This window comes from Stegostoma tigrinum, chromosome 3 (assembly GCF_030684315.1).
Source record: "Stegostoma tigrinum isolate sSteTig4 chromosome 3, sSteTig4.hap1, whole genome shotgun sequence".
Classification (NCBI taxonomy): Eukaryota; Metazoa; Chordata; class Chondrichthyes; order Orectolobiformes; family Stegostomatidae; genus Stegostoma; species Stegostoma tigrinum.
In genome coordinates, this window is record NC_081356.1 from 42,810,411 (window position 1) to 42,825,931 (window position 15,521).

Sequence of the window (15,521 nt, forward strand, 5' to 3'; positions counted from 1 at the left end):
CCTTGGGCTGAACAGGACTGGCAGCTTAACGTTCCAGGGTATAGATGCGATGGAAATGATAGAAAGGGCGGGCAAAAGAGGGGGGGGGGTAGTGGAGATTTTGAAAGGGCTAACATTACAACTGTACTTAGGTAGGATATTCCTGGGAATGCATCCAGGGAAGTTATTTGGGTGGAAGTGAGAAAGAAGAAAGGGATGATTACTTTATAGAGATTATACCAAAGACCCCCCAATAGTCAGTAGGAAATGTAAAAACAAATTTGTGAGAACACCTCCACGATCTGTAAGAATAATAAGGTGGTTACAGTAGGGGGTTTCCACTTTCCAAACATAGACTGGGACTGCTGTCGTGTTAAAGGCACGGATGGACAGGAGTTTTTTTTTAAGTGTGCACATGATAATTTTCCAATTTAGTATGCACATGTACTTACTGAAGAAGGTATAAGACTTGACTACTCTAGGCAAATCAGGCAGGGAGGTGACTGGGGTGTCAGTGAGACAGCACTTTGGGGTCAGTGACCTTAATCATATTATCTTTAAAATAGTGATGGAAAAGGATAGATAGGATCAAAATGCTAAAGTCCTAAAATGGCGGAAGGCCAATATTGACGGTATTAGGCGGATGGTTGCAGGTAAATGGATGGCTGGAAGAGGGGAAGCCTTAAAAAGTGAGATAACCAGAGTTCAGGGGCACTATGTTCCTGTTAGTGTGAAGGAAGGAAGCATATATCAGGTATAAACAGCAGAGATCGAGTAAAGAGTATAAAGGCAATAGGCGCATACTTAAAAAAGGGAAATCAGGAGGACAAAATGGGGACATGAGATTGCTTTAGTAAACAGTATTAAGAAAAATCCAAAAGGATTTTATAATTATATTAACAACAAAAAGGTAACTAGGGAGACAATAGGGCCCCTTAAAGATCAGCTAGGCCGCCTATGTGTGGAACCACAGGAGACGGGGGGAAGATACTAACCAAGTATTTTGCATCAGTGTTTACTGTGGAGAAAGACAGATATGCAAGATATAGAATGTGGGGAAACAGAAAGTGACAACTTGAAATCATTGAAGATAGGAGCAGGAGGAGGCCATTCATCACGGTCATGGCTAATCGTCCAACTCAATAGCCTAATCCTGCTTTCTCATTACCTTTGATCCCATTCACCCCAAGTGCTATATCCAGTCACCTCTTGAATACATTCAATGTTTTGGCATCAACTACTTCCTGTGGTAATGACTTTTACAGGCTCACCACTCTTTGGGTGAAGAAATGCATCCTCATCCCCGTCCGAAATTGTCTGCCCCAAATCCTCAAACCGTGACCTCTGGTTCTGGATACATCCACCATCAGGAACATCCTCCCTGCATCTACCCTGTCCAGTCGTATTAGAATTTTATAAGTCTCTATGAGATTCCACCATCGCCCATCAATTGTCTGAACTCCAGCGAAAACAATCCCAGTCCAGTCGATCTCTCCTCATATGTCAGATCAGCCATCCTCAGAATCAGCCTGATAAACATTCATTGCACTTCCTGAACAGCAAGAGCATCCTTCCTCAGAAATGAAATTCCACATTACAGAGATGGTGCTGCTGGATGGCTTAAAACGCTTAAAGGCTAGAACCTGATCAGATTTACCCTAGAACTCAGTAGGAAGCAAGGGAAGTGATTGCTGGGCCCATGCTGAGATATTTGTATCATTATTAGACAAAGGTGAGGTGCCGGAAGGCTGAAGGTTGGCTAACGTGGTGCCACGATTTACGAAAGGTAGTAAGGAAAAGCCAGGGAACAATAGACCCATGAGCCTGACATTGATGGTGGGCAAGTTGTTGGAGGGAATCCTGAGAGACAGGATTTTCATGTATTTGGAAAAGCAAGAACTGATTAGGGATAGTCAACATGGCTGTGTGTGGGAAATCATGCCTTACTAACTTGATTGAGCGTTGAAAAGTAGCAGTGAAGGGGACAGATGAGGGAAGCGCAGTGGGTGTGATCTCTATGGACTTCAGTAAGGCATTCCTCAAAGTCCTCATGGTAAACTAGTTAGCAAGGTTAGATGATATGGAATACATGAAGAACTAGCTACTTGGCTTGAAGATAGAAGACCGAGGGTGGCAGTGGAGGATTGCTTTTCAGATTGGAGGCCTGCGGCCGATGGTTGGCCACAAGACTTGGTGCTGGGTCCACTGCTTCTCATCATTTTTATAAATAATTTGGATGTGAACATAGGAGGTATGGTTAGCGAGTTTGTAGATGGCACCACCATTGGAGGTGTTGCAAACAGCAAAAGAGATTCTCTCAGAATACATGGGAACCCTGATCAGATGGGCCAAACGGCTGAGGAGTGGCAGATGGAATTTAATTAAGGTAAATGTGAAGTGCTGCAATGTGGAAAGGCAAAAAGGGCAGGAGTCATACACTTAATGGTAAGATCCTGGCAAATGTTGCTGAACAAAGACCTTGGAATACAGGTTCACAGTTCCATGAAAGTGGAGACACAGGTAGATAGGGCAGTAAAGAAGGCATGTGGTATGCTTGCCTTATTGGTCAGTGCACTGAGTGTAGAATTTGGTTGCAATCTCTACAGAACACTGGTTAGGCCACTGTTGGGATAATATATGCAATTCTGGTCTCCTGCCAAAAGAAGGATGTTCTGAAACTTGAAAGGGTTCAGAAAACATTTACAAGGATGTTGCCAAGGTTGGAGGGTTTGAGCTATCGGGACAGGCTGAGTAGGCTGGGGCTATTTTCCCTGGAAACTGAGGAGTGACCTTATAGCAGTTTATAAAATTATGGATAGGATAAATAGACAAGGCCTTTTCCCCAGCAAGGGGGAGTCAAAAACTAGAGGACATAGGTTTAATGTGAGAGGAGGAATATTTAAGAGGGCCCTGAGTGGCAACTTTTTCACGCAGAAGGTGGCGTGTGTATGCAATGCGCTATCAAATGGGGGAGGCTGGTACAACTACAACATATAAAAGGCATCTGAATGGGTATATGAATAGTAAGGGTTTAGAGGGATATAGACCAAATGCTGACAAATGGGATGAGATTTATCAAGGATATCTTGTTGGTATGGAGAAGTCAGACCAAAGGGCCTAGTTCCATAGTGTACATGGCTATGACTCCAATTATCAGTGTGCAGAAGGCAGTTCTACTTGGCCCATCGTGCCTGCACCAGCTCTTCAAATTAGCATCACTACAAAATGACAATATCCTGATTTGTCTAAGGATGTGTGGCCATTATTTCTATCCAAATAATCATCAAATGCCTCAATGAAACCTGTCTACAACACAATTCCAGGCACTGCGTTCCATATATCAACTACTTCCTAAGTGAAAAAGATTTTTCCTCACATTACCCTTGCTTCTTTGGCACATGATTTCAAATATCTGCCCACACTTTAGGAGAAGGAACAGCTTTTCCCTATCTGTTCTATCAGCTTGCTCATGATGATAAAAACTTCTTCTCTCAGCCTTCTTTTCTCCAAGGAGAACGGTGACAATTTCCTCAATCTGTTATCACAACTGAAGAACTCTATTTTTAAATGTAGGTGTTTTCTTTGCACAAATTTGTGGTAAAAAATACAGTGAGGGGCTAGTGGGAATCAGTAGTCTCAGAGACAGGTTTATTTCTGTTTATTGGGATAGTTATGCTCTTTTGAGATTATTCTGCTACTTGTCCTGGATCACTTTGCAGGACTAATTCAGCAGACCTCAGCTCAATTCTTTTCTTCTCTCTGCTCACCAGTATTCTTCAACCACAACCTCCACAGCCAAGATGTGTCTGTGTGGAGAATATGACAGATGCAGTGACAAAGATTGAAGGTCTCCAGCTCTGAGAAATCAAAAGGTTTCAACAAGTAACATCGCTTCATACAGAGAAATGAGTCACATGTAAAATTGTGAAGTAAGTGTTTATTTTCATGTTTTGTACAACATTCGATTTCTTTGTTTTCCCAGTAAAGATTTGAGAGATATAATAGCTAAGGCCAATGTTTGTTACCTACTGTCTCAGGATTGCACACATCATGTTGAAATGCAAGATGTTAATTTACTTGGGTGGGCTCACTGATTCCATTTTTGTTAAGTTGGTTAACTGGCCCAATCAAGAACGATGACAACCGTGCTTGGGCCAGGAAAAGCCAGCCAGTGATGCCTGTTTATGAACATAATACCTGAAACTCAATAATAGTCTTCACAAATCACTTGCCTGCACCAGTGGTTGCCACAAGCTTGGCTCTGCTTCGAGCTCCATCTCCTTTTGTCGTATAAGCTGTCACAGTGACAGAGTATGTCGTTTCAGGCAGAAGTCCAGAAATGATCATCTCCTGAATGGAAAAACGGCAAAAATACAAAGCAATAAACATAATGAGCGTCGCTTCCACATTTTTAGATCATCATTAATTCAGGTCTCTGAATAACAAGAGGACATTTATTGGATGCTATTGTGTGTTAATATTAAACATGTATTAACCTTTCAAGTATCAGATGCTGTCAGTTTTTAAGAGATACACGTATTTCTTTATTTTGCATAACATTTTTAGTTCATAGTACTGTGGCAACGCACAACATTTTACATTTTGATACCAAAACTCTTATTCAGGGTTCATAGGCTTTGTTCGTGCAGTTGTGCAATCAATTATCTTTAGTTTTTGTACCCATCAGAAGAACAAATGACAAATGTAGGATTTATTATAACTTGTCTTATCTATTTGCTGCCGAAAGAGAAATACAGATGGAGACTTCTGGGGCCAAAATTTCAATTGGCTTTTTTCAAAGATCAGACGCAAGATTGTGAAGCACAACAGAATTCTGTAAAAGCCCTGATCTGCACGGTTTGAACTTCTGATGGACGATTCTCCTGCTTATCAGGAAACCTCCACAAATGTGTCCAACTCTGAGTCAGCATTGGAGGCTTTTGTACAGTTCACATGCACTTATCTGGATAGATACCAAATAAATGCTGGCAGATTAAAACTTAGACTAACATCACTCATGCAGTTATTAGGATCTCCTCTCCACCTGCATTCACTCACAAACACTGCATGACTGTATGCCAACTACCTATCTATCCACCCCCATTGCCAAACCCCACTGCCCCAACACCCCTAATCCTTACTTGACCAATTAGCTGTAGTTTCAGGTGAACCTGGAGAATGATCAACTGGAGTAAGATCAGGAAGATAATCAGTACAAGAGGATCTGGAGCAATGTGCAGCAAATCCAATCTGTAATCAGAGGGGATCCGGATGGTGATTAGTCAGAGAGGATCTGGGTGATGATCAGTTGATGAGGATCTGCACTGTTAAGTGCTGGAGCAAATACAATCAGTAATCAGGCAGGGTGGGTCCAATGGCGAAAAATATGAAATTGCTCATTTGGCAGAAAGAGTAAAAAAGCATTTTAGCTGAATGCTGAAAGGTTACAAATGCAAAGGGATATGGGTGTCCCAGCACATGAAGCATAAATAGTTAGTATGCAGATACAGCAAGTAACCAGGAAAACTAACAGAATGTTATGGCTAATTGTGATGGAAATTGAATGCATGAGGAGTTATGCTGCAGTTATACAGGGCATTGCTGAAACTGTACCTGGAGTACTACGTACTAACAGGAGGTGTTAATGTTTTGGAAGCAGCTCAGAGAAAGTTCAAAGAAAGGAATGAACAGGTTGCCTTGTGAGAAAAAGCTAGGCCTCTAGCATTTGGTGTTAGAAGACTCAGAAGTGACTTAATTGAAATATAGATGATCCTGAGGGGATCTGACCAGGTGGATCCTGAAAGGATGTTTCCTCTTGTGGGAGAATCTAGTACTATGTGTCACAGTTTAAAAACTGGAGGTCACCTATTGAAGACAGAAAGGAAAAAAAGTGCTTTCTCTGAGAGGATTGAGATTTTGGAATTCCCTTCCTCCAAATGCAATGCATGTATAATCTTTAAGGATCATTTAGATACAGATAGATTCTTGATTACCGTGGAAGTAAAAAATTATTGGGGATATGCAGGAATGTAGATTTTGAGGTTCACATCAGATCAGCCATGATATTATTGACTGGCAGTGCAGGTTAGAAAGGTTGGAAGGCTTACTCATTGTCCTTGTTAATGTGATTGGCGGCAGAGGATCCAGACAGTATTGTAGAAGAGCAGATCCAAACATAATCAATTGAAGTAGATTTGGTCAGCAATTTGGAGGAGTGGATCTTGTGCCCTTTATGAAACAAAAGTATTGATTTAAATGGAATAAGAAGATTTTCATATTCAGTGAAGGGCAGACAATGCACTACACCAGATTCCTGCTCAACGTTGAAATCAAAATGTTTAGGATACCTTCTTTACCAAAAAGTGTCAAGCCATCAATGATACCTAGCAACCAGCCAGTTCTACGATGAGCACTTAGTTGCAAAACTAACAGAATTAAAAAGTTTGAGAAGTGATCAAAAATCAAATGAGCAAAAGAACCGGTGTTGAAGCTTGTTTAAATTGTACTTCTTCACATCTCTGACCACAAGTCATTCATATTCAAAAATTATGGGTTGCTGATCATGAGCAAGCTGTTCCAAAAAAAACCTGAAAACTGTTATGAATAAATCACAACGTAACTTCCTTCTTGGGAATTGCTGCACCTACATCTCACATGGGCAGAGATTCACAAGCCAAGGTGAAATGACACAGCATTTCATTTAAAGATAGCTTTGAATCCTATCTTTTCAGGTGTTGCATTTTTTTTTTCCCTGAAAAGTGCAGGTCTGATGTAGCTATGAGATCAGTACACTTCTGCTGTGCAGGACATGGTGGAAAGCAGTTACAATATTTGCTGGTGAGAAAAAAAAATGGATGTTCAAAAAGTAACCAATGACTATTCATAATACATATCCTTGAAAACATTCAATGAAGCTGACGTTTTCTACACATTGCAATTTTCCAATGGTGTCTGTGACCTTGTGTTAAATCAGAGGCAACTGATGTATTCCAAAGAGATCTGCCAATGTCTAAGAAAAGCATCAGACGAATGAGGGGGGATCTCATAGAGACTTATAAAATTCTAAAGACTAGACAGAGTAGATGCACAGAAGATGTTCCTGATGGTCCAGAACCAGGGGTCACAGTCTGAGGATTCAGGGTAAACCGTTTAGGACAGAAATAAGGAGATGTTCCTTTATGTAAAGAGTGGTGTGCCTGTGGAATTCATTACCACAGGAAACAGTTGATGCCAAAACAATAAATATATTGAGGCAGCTTGATATTACACTTCAGTGAATGGGATCAAAGGTAATGGGAACAAAGCAGGATTAGGTAATTGACTTGGATGATCAGCCGTGATTGTTATGAATGGCGGAACAAGCTCACGGGGCTGAATGGCCTCCTCCTGCTCCTATCCTCTATGCTTCATGATGTTTAACAGTCTCTGCAAATAAAAAAATGGACGAGGCACAAATATATCTTTCTCTGATATCAGTGAAAAAATTGCATAATATTTTTCTAAATATGGTGGCAGTTTTAGTTTTGCAATATTCACAGGATGTGACCATCATTCACACAATCAGCATTTATTTCCCAACCCTATTTGCTCCTGGGAAGGTGGTGGTGAGCTGCCTTCTTAAACCACTGCAGTTAATGAGGTGTTGATGTATCTACAATGATGTTAGGAAGGAAATTCCAGGATTTTGACCCAACTACACTGAAGGAACAGTGAAATATTTCCAAATTAGGATGGTGAGTGGCATGGAGGCCAACTTGCTAATGGTTGTATTCCCATGCATTTGCAGCCCTTGTCTTACAAGATGGTAGGAGTCGTATGTTTAAAAGCTGCTATTGAAAAGTTGCCACAGCGCAATGAGTGCTTTTGCTTAAATACATATCAATCCAGGACTTAATCCCAAAAATTAAAATCTACAGTGTAATTTCTGAGGCATCATTTCCAAATGAACAAGTAGTGTTTAATTCCATGCAATGTGCTCACTTCAAAAGAATAAAGTAAACAGCTGAGTTAGTACAAAACAAAGCTTATAAAAAGTCATGAAAACCAGTTAGTGCATGCAGTGCAGTGCAGCACACCGACAAAAATAAGTTCTCACAAAAGGAAAAAATTGCAAGAAGACATTGTGTGAAGACACAGAGTTGACAACAAACACATGTTTGTAAGTTGCCTGATCATGCTTTACTCACATGTTCAGCAGATTCATCACTTTCCCACTGAGACAAAACCAGAGCGGTAGAAAGAAAAGATATAGAATAAAGATTTCAAGTGCTTATTGAACTGAAAACTTTTGCTTCCATATAATTTCTTCTATTTTTTTTCATGGGATCAAGGGTCACTGAACATCAACATTTGTTATCATCCTTAATTGCCTTTTGGAAGGGTATAACAATATATTGAAATGTGTAAATATATCCAATGTTATGCCTCATATTTTTGAATTTGTTGCATGTCTTTAAAAATTTTTTATTGAATTTGTGATTTGGAAAATTTTAATTCTTGTGAGCAAGGTTTGTTACATACCACAGCTAAAGGTTTTAGCACATAGCTAAAAAAGTCTGCACATATTTCAGTATGGTTAATATGAGCAGAAAGAAAAAAATATCAATTTTTCACCTGGTCAACATCTTCTCACTGCAAGAGAGTGACGGTCACTGAATTTTTCATTTTATGTAAAACTATGAGTTTTTAAGTCATATCTGGTGGCTAGTTTGACTAAGTTAGCTGAATCAACTGAACTGAAAGAAGCACGCAATGCGGGCTTGTGCTCAATTGAGGTAGAAAATTTGCTACAATATTGAAACTGGCAACAAATAACTTGTGTTGCCTGAACTTTCAGTGCCAATTTAACACCAGAATTCACTTTAAACCTGGTGAGAATATGCTTCTGATAGCAAAGGATTAACCATAAGGGGAGTAGCCATTGTCCACAATGTCAAGGCTGGACACAAAACAAATTGTTTAATATGCATGCTGTGCTCTAGTATCATCAACAGTTTTTAACTCTGAATACTGATTTATAGTTATTGTCTTTTCAGTCTGTTGTTTAATAATAGTCCTCAGCATTATGATCAATCCTGAGCGATATGTTGTTGCTAACAGTAATACTATGAACTCAACAATCATTAAAGCAATGTCACTGAACTCGCCATTCAGAAGCTCAGGATAATGTTCTGGGGACATGAGTTTGAATCCCACATCTGTGTTCTATGTTCTATGACAGGTGGTAAAATTTGTATTCAACATAAACCTGAACTAAAAACCTAGCCTTTTAGCAAGTATGCAACCACTATCAATTGTTGTTAAAACCCAGCTATTCATTCATGTCCTTTAGGGAAGAAAATATGCTGTCACCACTTGGTCTGGCTTACCTGTGACTTCAGAGCCACAGCAATGTGGTTGACTCTTAACTGTCCTCTGGGCAATTAAGGATGGGCAATAAATGCTAGTCTAGCCCAGCCAGCGATGCCAACATCCCATAAACAAATTAAAAACACATTTAGCACTATCAGCTAGGAAATCACCTGATTGTCAACACATACAGTCTCAAAATGAAGGTTCAAGGTTAAAATTAAGTTCCTAACAACACATCAGTAAAAATTCATACCTCAAGGGCTTCTTTAAGATTGACATCCTCATGATGTCAACACTGTATCATGGTATGTGACCAAATAACATAAAAACCTCAGTTTCCATCTGACTGAATGCTCTTGCAACATGTCACGTTGAGGGAGGTGTCCGAAAATACATCCAAATTGCTTAGCTTTGAGCCCAGACAGATAAGTGTCTGTGATTATAAATGTATATATATAGATAGCAGTACTTCGCTAACACAAAGCATAACACATTAGCTCCCATAACACAAATCTAAGTATAACATTATAAAAGTATATAACGTTAGCAATCACATCATATCATGTCAATTACCTCAAAGGCTCCTTGAAGACTGAGATAACATAAAACTTAAAGATCATGAATTTCTCCTTAGTGTGGTGTTGCCTAGCATGTATTGTTGTCTGATTAAGGTTATGATCAAAAGCTGCATCTTTAGAATTACAGAATAGAATCATACAATCCATACAGTGCAGAAGATGCCATTTAGCCAATCAGGTCTGCACCAAACCTCCAAACAGCAATCTACCCAGACCTAGCTCCAAACCTATTCCTGTAATCCTGCATTTACCACGGCTAATCCACCTAATCTGCACAACCCTGGGCACTGAAGGATAATGTAGCATGGACAATGCATCTAACCTGCACACCTTAGGACTGTGGGAGGAAATCCATGCAGACACAGGGAAAATGCACAACCCCCACACATACAGTCACCCAAGGTTGGAATTGAACCTGGGTCCCTGGCACTGTGAGGCAGCAATGCTAACCATGGAACCACTGTGCCAAACGGTAATATTACATTGTCATTTTTGATAGCTATCCAGCAGGGCAAGTGAAAACCATTGTGATTCTTTCTGAAGTATTGACTTAAAAGATACAATTCTGTTTCTCTCTCCACAAGTGCTACCAAGCCTGCTGAATTTCGCCATTATTCTCTGTTTCTTTCAGATTTGCGGCATCCACAGTGTTTTGTTTTTTGTATTATGAGAACTTTCCCATTCATTCAGCACCATTCTTAGTAGCTGAGGCAATGATAGTGGTATTAATTCAGCATACATAACTATAACACAGATTGATGGTGGGTGGAGGCTTTGATAAATTGTTCTGTCCAACCGTTTTGTGAGAAGTGTTTGTGGGGCAGTGCAAAAACGCCAACAAATGATAATGTGGTGTACGTAAAGGTAGACACTATACTTTCCTGGAACCTCTGACCTCCACCAAGGGGGTGCACTATAGATGCACCATTATTGACATGCATGTTTTCAGCAAATTTCGCATCACTGTGGGAACATCAAGTAAAAAATTCATCTTCTAAATTGTCCAAGTTTCTGTTTACATACAATCAAACTGCAAACACTGGCCTTGTGAACAGGAACTTGTTTTGAAAATCCATATTTGGTGATTCTGTTTACCCTCTTCCAAATGAAGTTTTGTTTATAGTTTACTCCCCTTCTCAGTTATCTGTCCTTGGCACTGCCCACAGTGCCCTTGGTTGCAGCACTGTCGAGTCAAAATTGCCACTTCTGAAAGGCAGACCATTGGCCTGCTTCAAGATTGTGTGGTCTGTGGTCCTCCTTGTCAGCAGTTTAGGGATGCCAAAAGAGTGGCTAGCTGAAGGTCTGCCCACCGGATCACAATGTTCTCTTCAAATCCATGCTCCTAACCTACTTTCTCATAATCTATTTTACTGTTGGTACATACCCTTTCACATATCATCATACACAGTGGATGGACAGCAGGCCCATTGAAACAAACTGTGCTTATCTGCCTTTACAAAAGATGCCTAGGGAACATTTGAGCACCATCATCACCTCACCACCCAACCACCAAAAGCAACTCTATGCACACATGGGACCAGTTGAAGACTGACAAGTTCTGGACATCAGTAAATTGTCCTGTGGTGCCCAGGGATGTGTGGATTAGCCATGGGAAATGCAGCATTTTGCAGAAGGGGAGGGAGTGTGTCCAGTTGGCATGCTCTTTGGGGAGTCAGTATGGACTCGATGCGCCAAATGGCTTGCTTAAACACTGCAGGGATTCTATGAAATGATTATACTTGTCTAGAAGTAATTGGACTGAGACCACTCAAATACATGTCATTTCCTATTGAGTTAGTTAGGGATGATGGGACAGTGTGGTGTTCTGCCTACAGGCGAATAGTGCAAAGAAAGTGTTTAAAATCAATACGATCTTGGAGTAGATCATAGCATAGCATCAAAATAATCAGCTGTGTCGCTGAAGAAAAGAATCACATCAAGTCAGCATTATTTCTAAAAAGGGCTCTTGACAACTACAGATCTCAGGTGAACTTTCTGAATCAAATTTATTTCTTGATTCTTTCAAAGGGTGAGAGCATCGTTGGCTACACCAGCACTCATCATTAGACCATAGTTGTTTTGGAGAAGATGTTGTTGAGTTGGCTTCTTGAACTGCTGCAGTCACAGCCACAATGCTGTTTGAAAGGGAGTTTCAGGATTTTGACATAATGACAGCAAAGGAACATCAAATTTCAGCCAATATTTTTCTTTTTGTAGCCTAAGAATGGGCTTAGAAATATAGAAACATAGAAAAGTACAGCACAGTACAGGCCCTTTGGCCCACGATGTTGTGCCGTGGAATAATCCTAATCCAAAACTAAAATAACCTAACCTACATTCCCCTCAATTCACTGCTGTCTATGTGCATGTCCAGCATGTTTATTGGCACTGTACCAACCAATGAGAACGTGAAGCAAACACAAAATACTGGAGAAACTCAGCAGGTCTGGCCACATCTGTGGAGAGAGAAGCAGAGTGAATATCAAGACCAATATGACTCATCAGAATTGAAGTTGTACTGGAAAAAGTTGTTATTGTACTTTAGACACAGGCAGAAGTCCGGTGCAAAAAAATGAAGGGCTATTAGTGTTGCAGAAAGAGTAAAAGAGATGTTAAATCGCTGCAAACAAGGAGTGAAACCAAGCAAATAGGTCCTCTGCACCAAGGCCAAACTACAACTACCTCTGTCTCCAAATGTTTCTAGACTAGGGCAAGCAAACACAGTCCACAACCTGGCAGCCAGATCATTCTGGCTTTGAATTTTTTTTTAAATTTATCTTAATTTTCTAATCAAGCTGTCCAAAGATGTTAGTACACACATGTGGAGCAGATTGGAATTTAATCTGGCTTCCTGTTCAAGGGGTAAGGACATTACCATTGCACCACAAGATGTCCTCACATCCTGGTTTCTATTTTTTTTCAGCGATCTTCCAAACACCAAGGTCCCTTTTTAAAATTCATATTAGTAACCACCAATCAGCCTAGTTTGCGATTTTCTATATTTTTTAAAATTCAAATTATTTTTCTGCTGAGATGTTATTACACACCTCTGGAGCTGGTATGACTTCCATCTGGGTCTCCTGGTCCACAGGTAGGGACACTACCAATGCTCCACAAGAGTGCCCTGATGCTGGTTTCTATTTTGTTTGAGTGACTGTCCCACCACCAAAATCATCTGTGATGTTTTTCCTCTTTGCATTTTTTTAAAACTAGTAACCAGCAACACCCTGGTTTCTACCTATTTTTCTATTCAACCTGTTCAGAGTTGTGAATACACTCCTCTGCAGCTGGTAGGATTTGAACACTGGCTTCACAGTCCAGGGGTAGTGACACTACCACTAAGCCAGGAAAGTAGCTACTTTTCAGGTAATTGGGATGTAGGTGAGTTGAAGTCCTTAAGTACCCATTAATTAACAATTTAAGGACCTTCATTATTAGCATATTTCCAATTGGTAAAGCTCATAGGTTCGGAAGGTGCTATCAAAGAAGGTTTGTTCAGTTGCAATACATCTTGCTTAAGATACACACTGCTCTTCGTATGGTTGGCGATGGAAGTAATAATTGTCAAGTGCAGTAGAGGGGCTACCAGTCAAATGGTCTACCTTGCTACTTGTAAGGCTTTGGAGCTACACTTATCCAGGCAAGTGGGAGCATTCCATTTCACTCCCGACTTACTGCTTTTAGACAGTAAACAGTATTTAAGGAATCGGTAAATGAGATACCTGTTACAGAATTTCCAGTCTCTGACCGGCCCTTTTTGCCACAGTACTTGTATGCTTTTTCTAGATTAATTTCTAGTCAATGGTAATGGACTGAGCTGTTGATAATGCAAAATTCACTGATGCCATCTAATGTTAAGAAACAATGGTTTGATCATCTCTTGTTAGAGATAGTCTTTGCTGGCACCTGTGTAGGGTAAATGTTTCTTACCACTTGTTTCAGGTTGAGGTTGACAAGATTGAAAAAGCAATTGCTGTGATCTGGATCAAAATAATGATAATTGCTGCTGTAATATGATTGCGTTCAGTCAAGGAGTCTGCCGATGCAGCTGGCTGTCCCTCTTCAAACTTAAAATTGAGGCAATAGAAAATTCATGGGTGTTTTTATAACAGAGGAAATTGTTAGTTCACAGTTAGGATATGGAGGTCAGTTCACCATAATAACTTTTGTCACATCAAATTCTCCCTCAGTGACAGAACCGTGATGAGTTAGGCATATCTGACGTAATTCTAAAGTGTGACTAAAGTATCACTCAATCCCTTATTTGGCAATATGAATCCTCAATATATTATCCAATTTGACAACTTGTTGTGGTGTTGTAATTTTGTTTTCTGCATTTACCAATTTGCATTTCGTTTGGATTATACTGCAATGTTTGAACTGGACATTCTTCAAGAATGTTTCATTTTATGAAAATTTATATTCAATTATGAAGCACAAAAGTGGAGAGAGAGGTGTCTCTTTAAATATTGTGATAATATCATAAAATATGGATGTGAGTTTGCTCGCTGAGCTGGAAGGTTCGTTTTCAGACGTTTCGTCACCATTCTAGGTAACATCATCAGTGAGCCTCCGACGAAGCGCTGGTGTTATGTCCCACTTTCTATTTGTCTGGTTAGGTTTCCTTGGGTTGTTGATGTCATTTCCTCCGTTGGTGATGTCATTTCCTGTTCTTTTTCTCAGGGGATGGTAGATTGGCTCCACATTAATGTGTCCAATCAACACATTGATTTGGAGCCCATCTACCATCCCCTGAGAAAAAGAACAGGAAATGACTTCACCAACGCAGGAAATGACATCAACAACCCAAGGAAACCTAACCAGACAAATAGAAAGTGGGACATAACACCAGCGCTTCGTCGGAGGCTCACTGATGATGTTACCTAGAATGGTGACGAAACGTCTGAAAACGAACCTTCCAGCTCAGCGAGCAAACTCACATCCAGAACTTCAACCTGAGCTATAAATCTTCTCAAAACTCGCTATCATAAAATATGTACAAGGTATTCAATCAATTGAACATCGTAATACCTGAATTTTTGTCTGTTCAAGTGTGGAAAAACCCCACTGCTTGAAAGGTAAAGTTATTACATTTATTATTCACTTGACATTATTAGCAAATAAATGACAATGTGGTGGGTTGTCCATTTCTGTTACTTTTAATTAATTTCATTGTTTCCTGAGAATCAAAGCCTCCTCATCAAGTACCTCAAAAGAATAGGAACCAGACTGGTAACAGGGCCATCATACTGGAGAGGTGGTTCAGCAATGTTCTGTCAGTTTATTTAAATGTACAGCCCTTTAATTTTTTTTTCTTCTACGCCGCACTTGGGGTAACGTGAAGGGCCACCTGAAAGGATAACTTAAGTGTACAGAGTCTGTATGTGAGCTTCTGGATTACCATCTGTCTACGTGGGCTTGAAGTGAACATATACCAAATTCACCACTGCCTCCACACCACAATATTGCCAAATAACTGATCTCAACAAGTTGACGAAAAAGACACCCACAAATTTTCATCCAACTCATAGTGACAGACTCGTGTCTCAAAGATGAAAAAATGTCAGCTACTCCTTATTTGCAGCTGAGGTGAGCAGACCATGAAAGGTCAGA

At 40.1% G+C, this 15,521-nt stretch overlaps 1 protein-coding gene across 49 annotated transcripts in view; it reads right to left on the reverse strand.

Moving 5' to 3' along the window:
* The window catches only part of LOC125450923 (receptor-type tyrosine-protein phosphatase delta), a 2,532,553-nt gene that overhangs the window by 156,274 nt on the left and 2,360,758 nt on the right, over positions 1-15,521 (reverse strand). For 27 of the 49 annotated variants that reach the window (XM_059644541.1, XM_059644540.1, XM_048527343.2 and 24 more), the window contains 2 exons: positions 8,166-8,192; positions 4,212-4,329 (listed from right to left, as the gene is read on the reverse strand). The exons of 9 other annotated variants lie outside the window; for them this stretch is intronic. In XM_059644541.1, coding sequence (XP_059500524.1) covers positions 4,212-4,329; positions 8,166-8,192 — 145 coding nt within the window. The remainder of the gene's footprint in view (positions 1-4,211; positions 4,330-8,165; positions 8,193-15,521) is intronic. 13 more of the 49 variants (XM_059644555.1, XM_048527340.2, XM_059644568.1 and 10 more) reach the window with 1 other exon arrangement.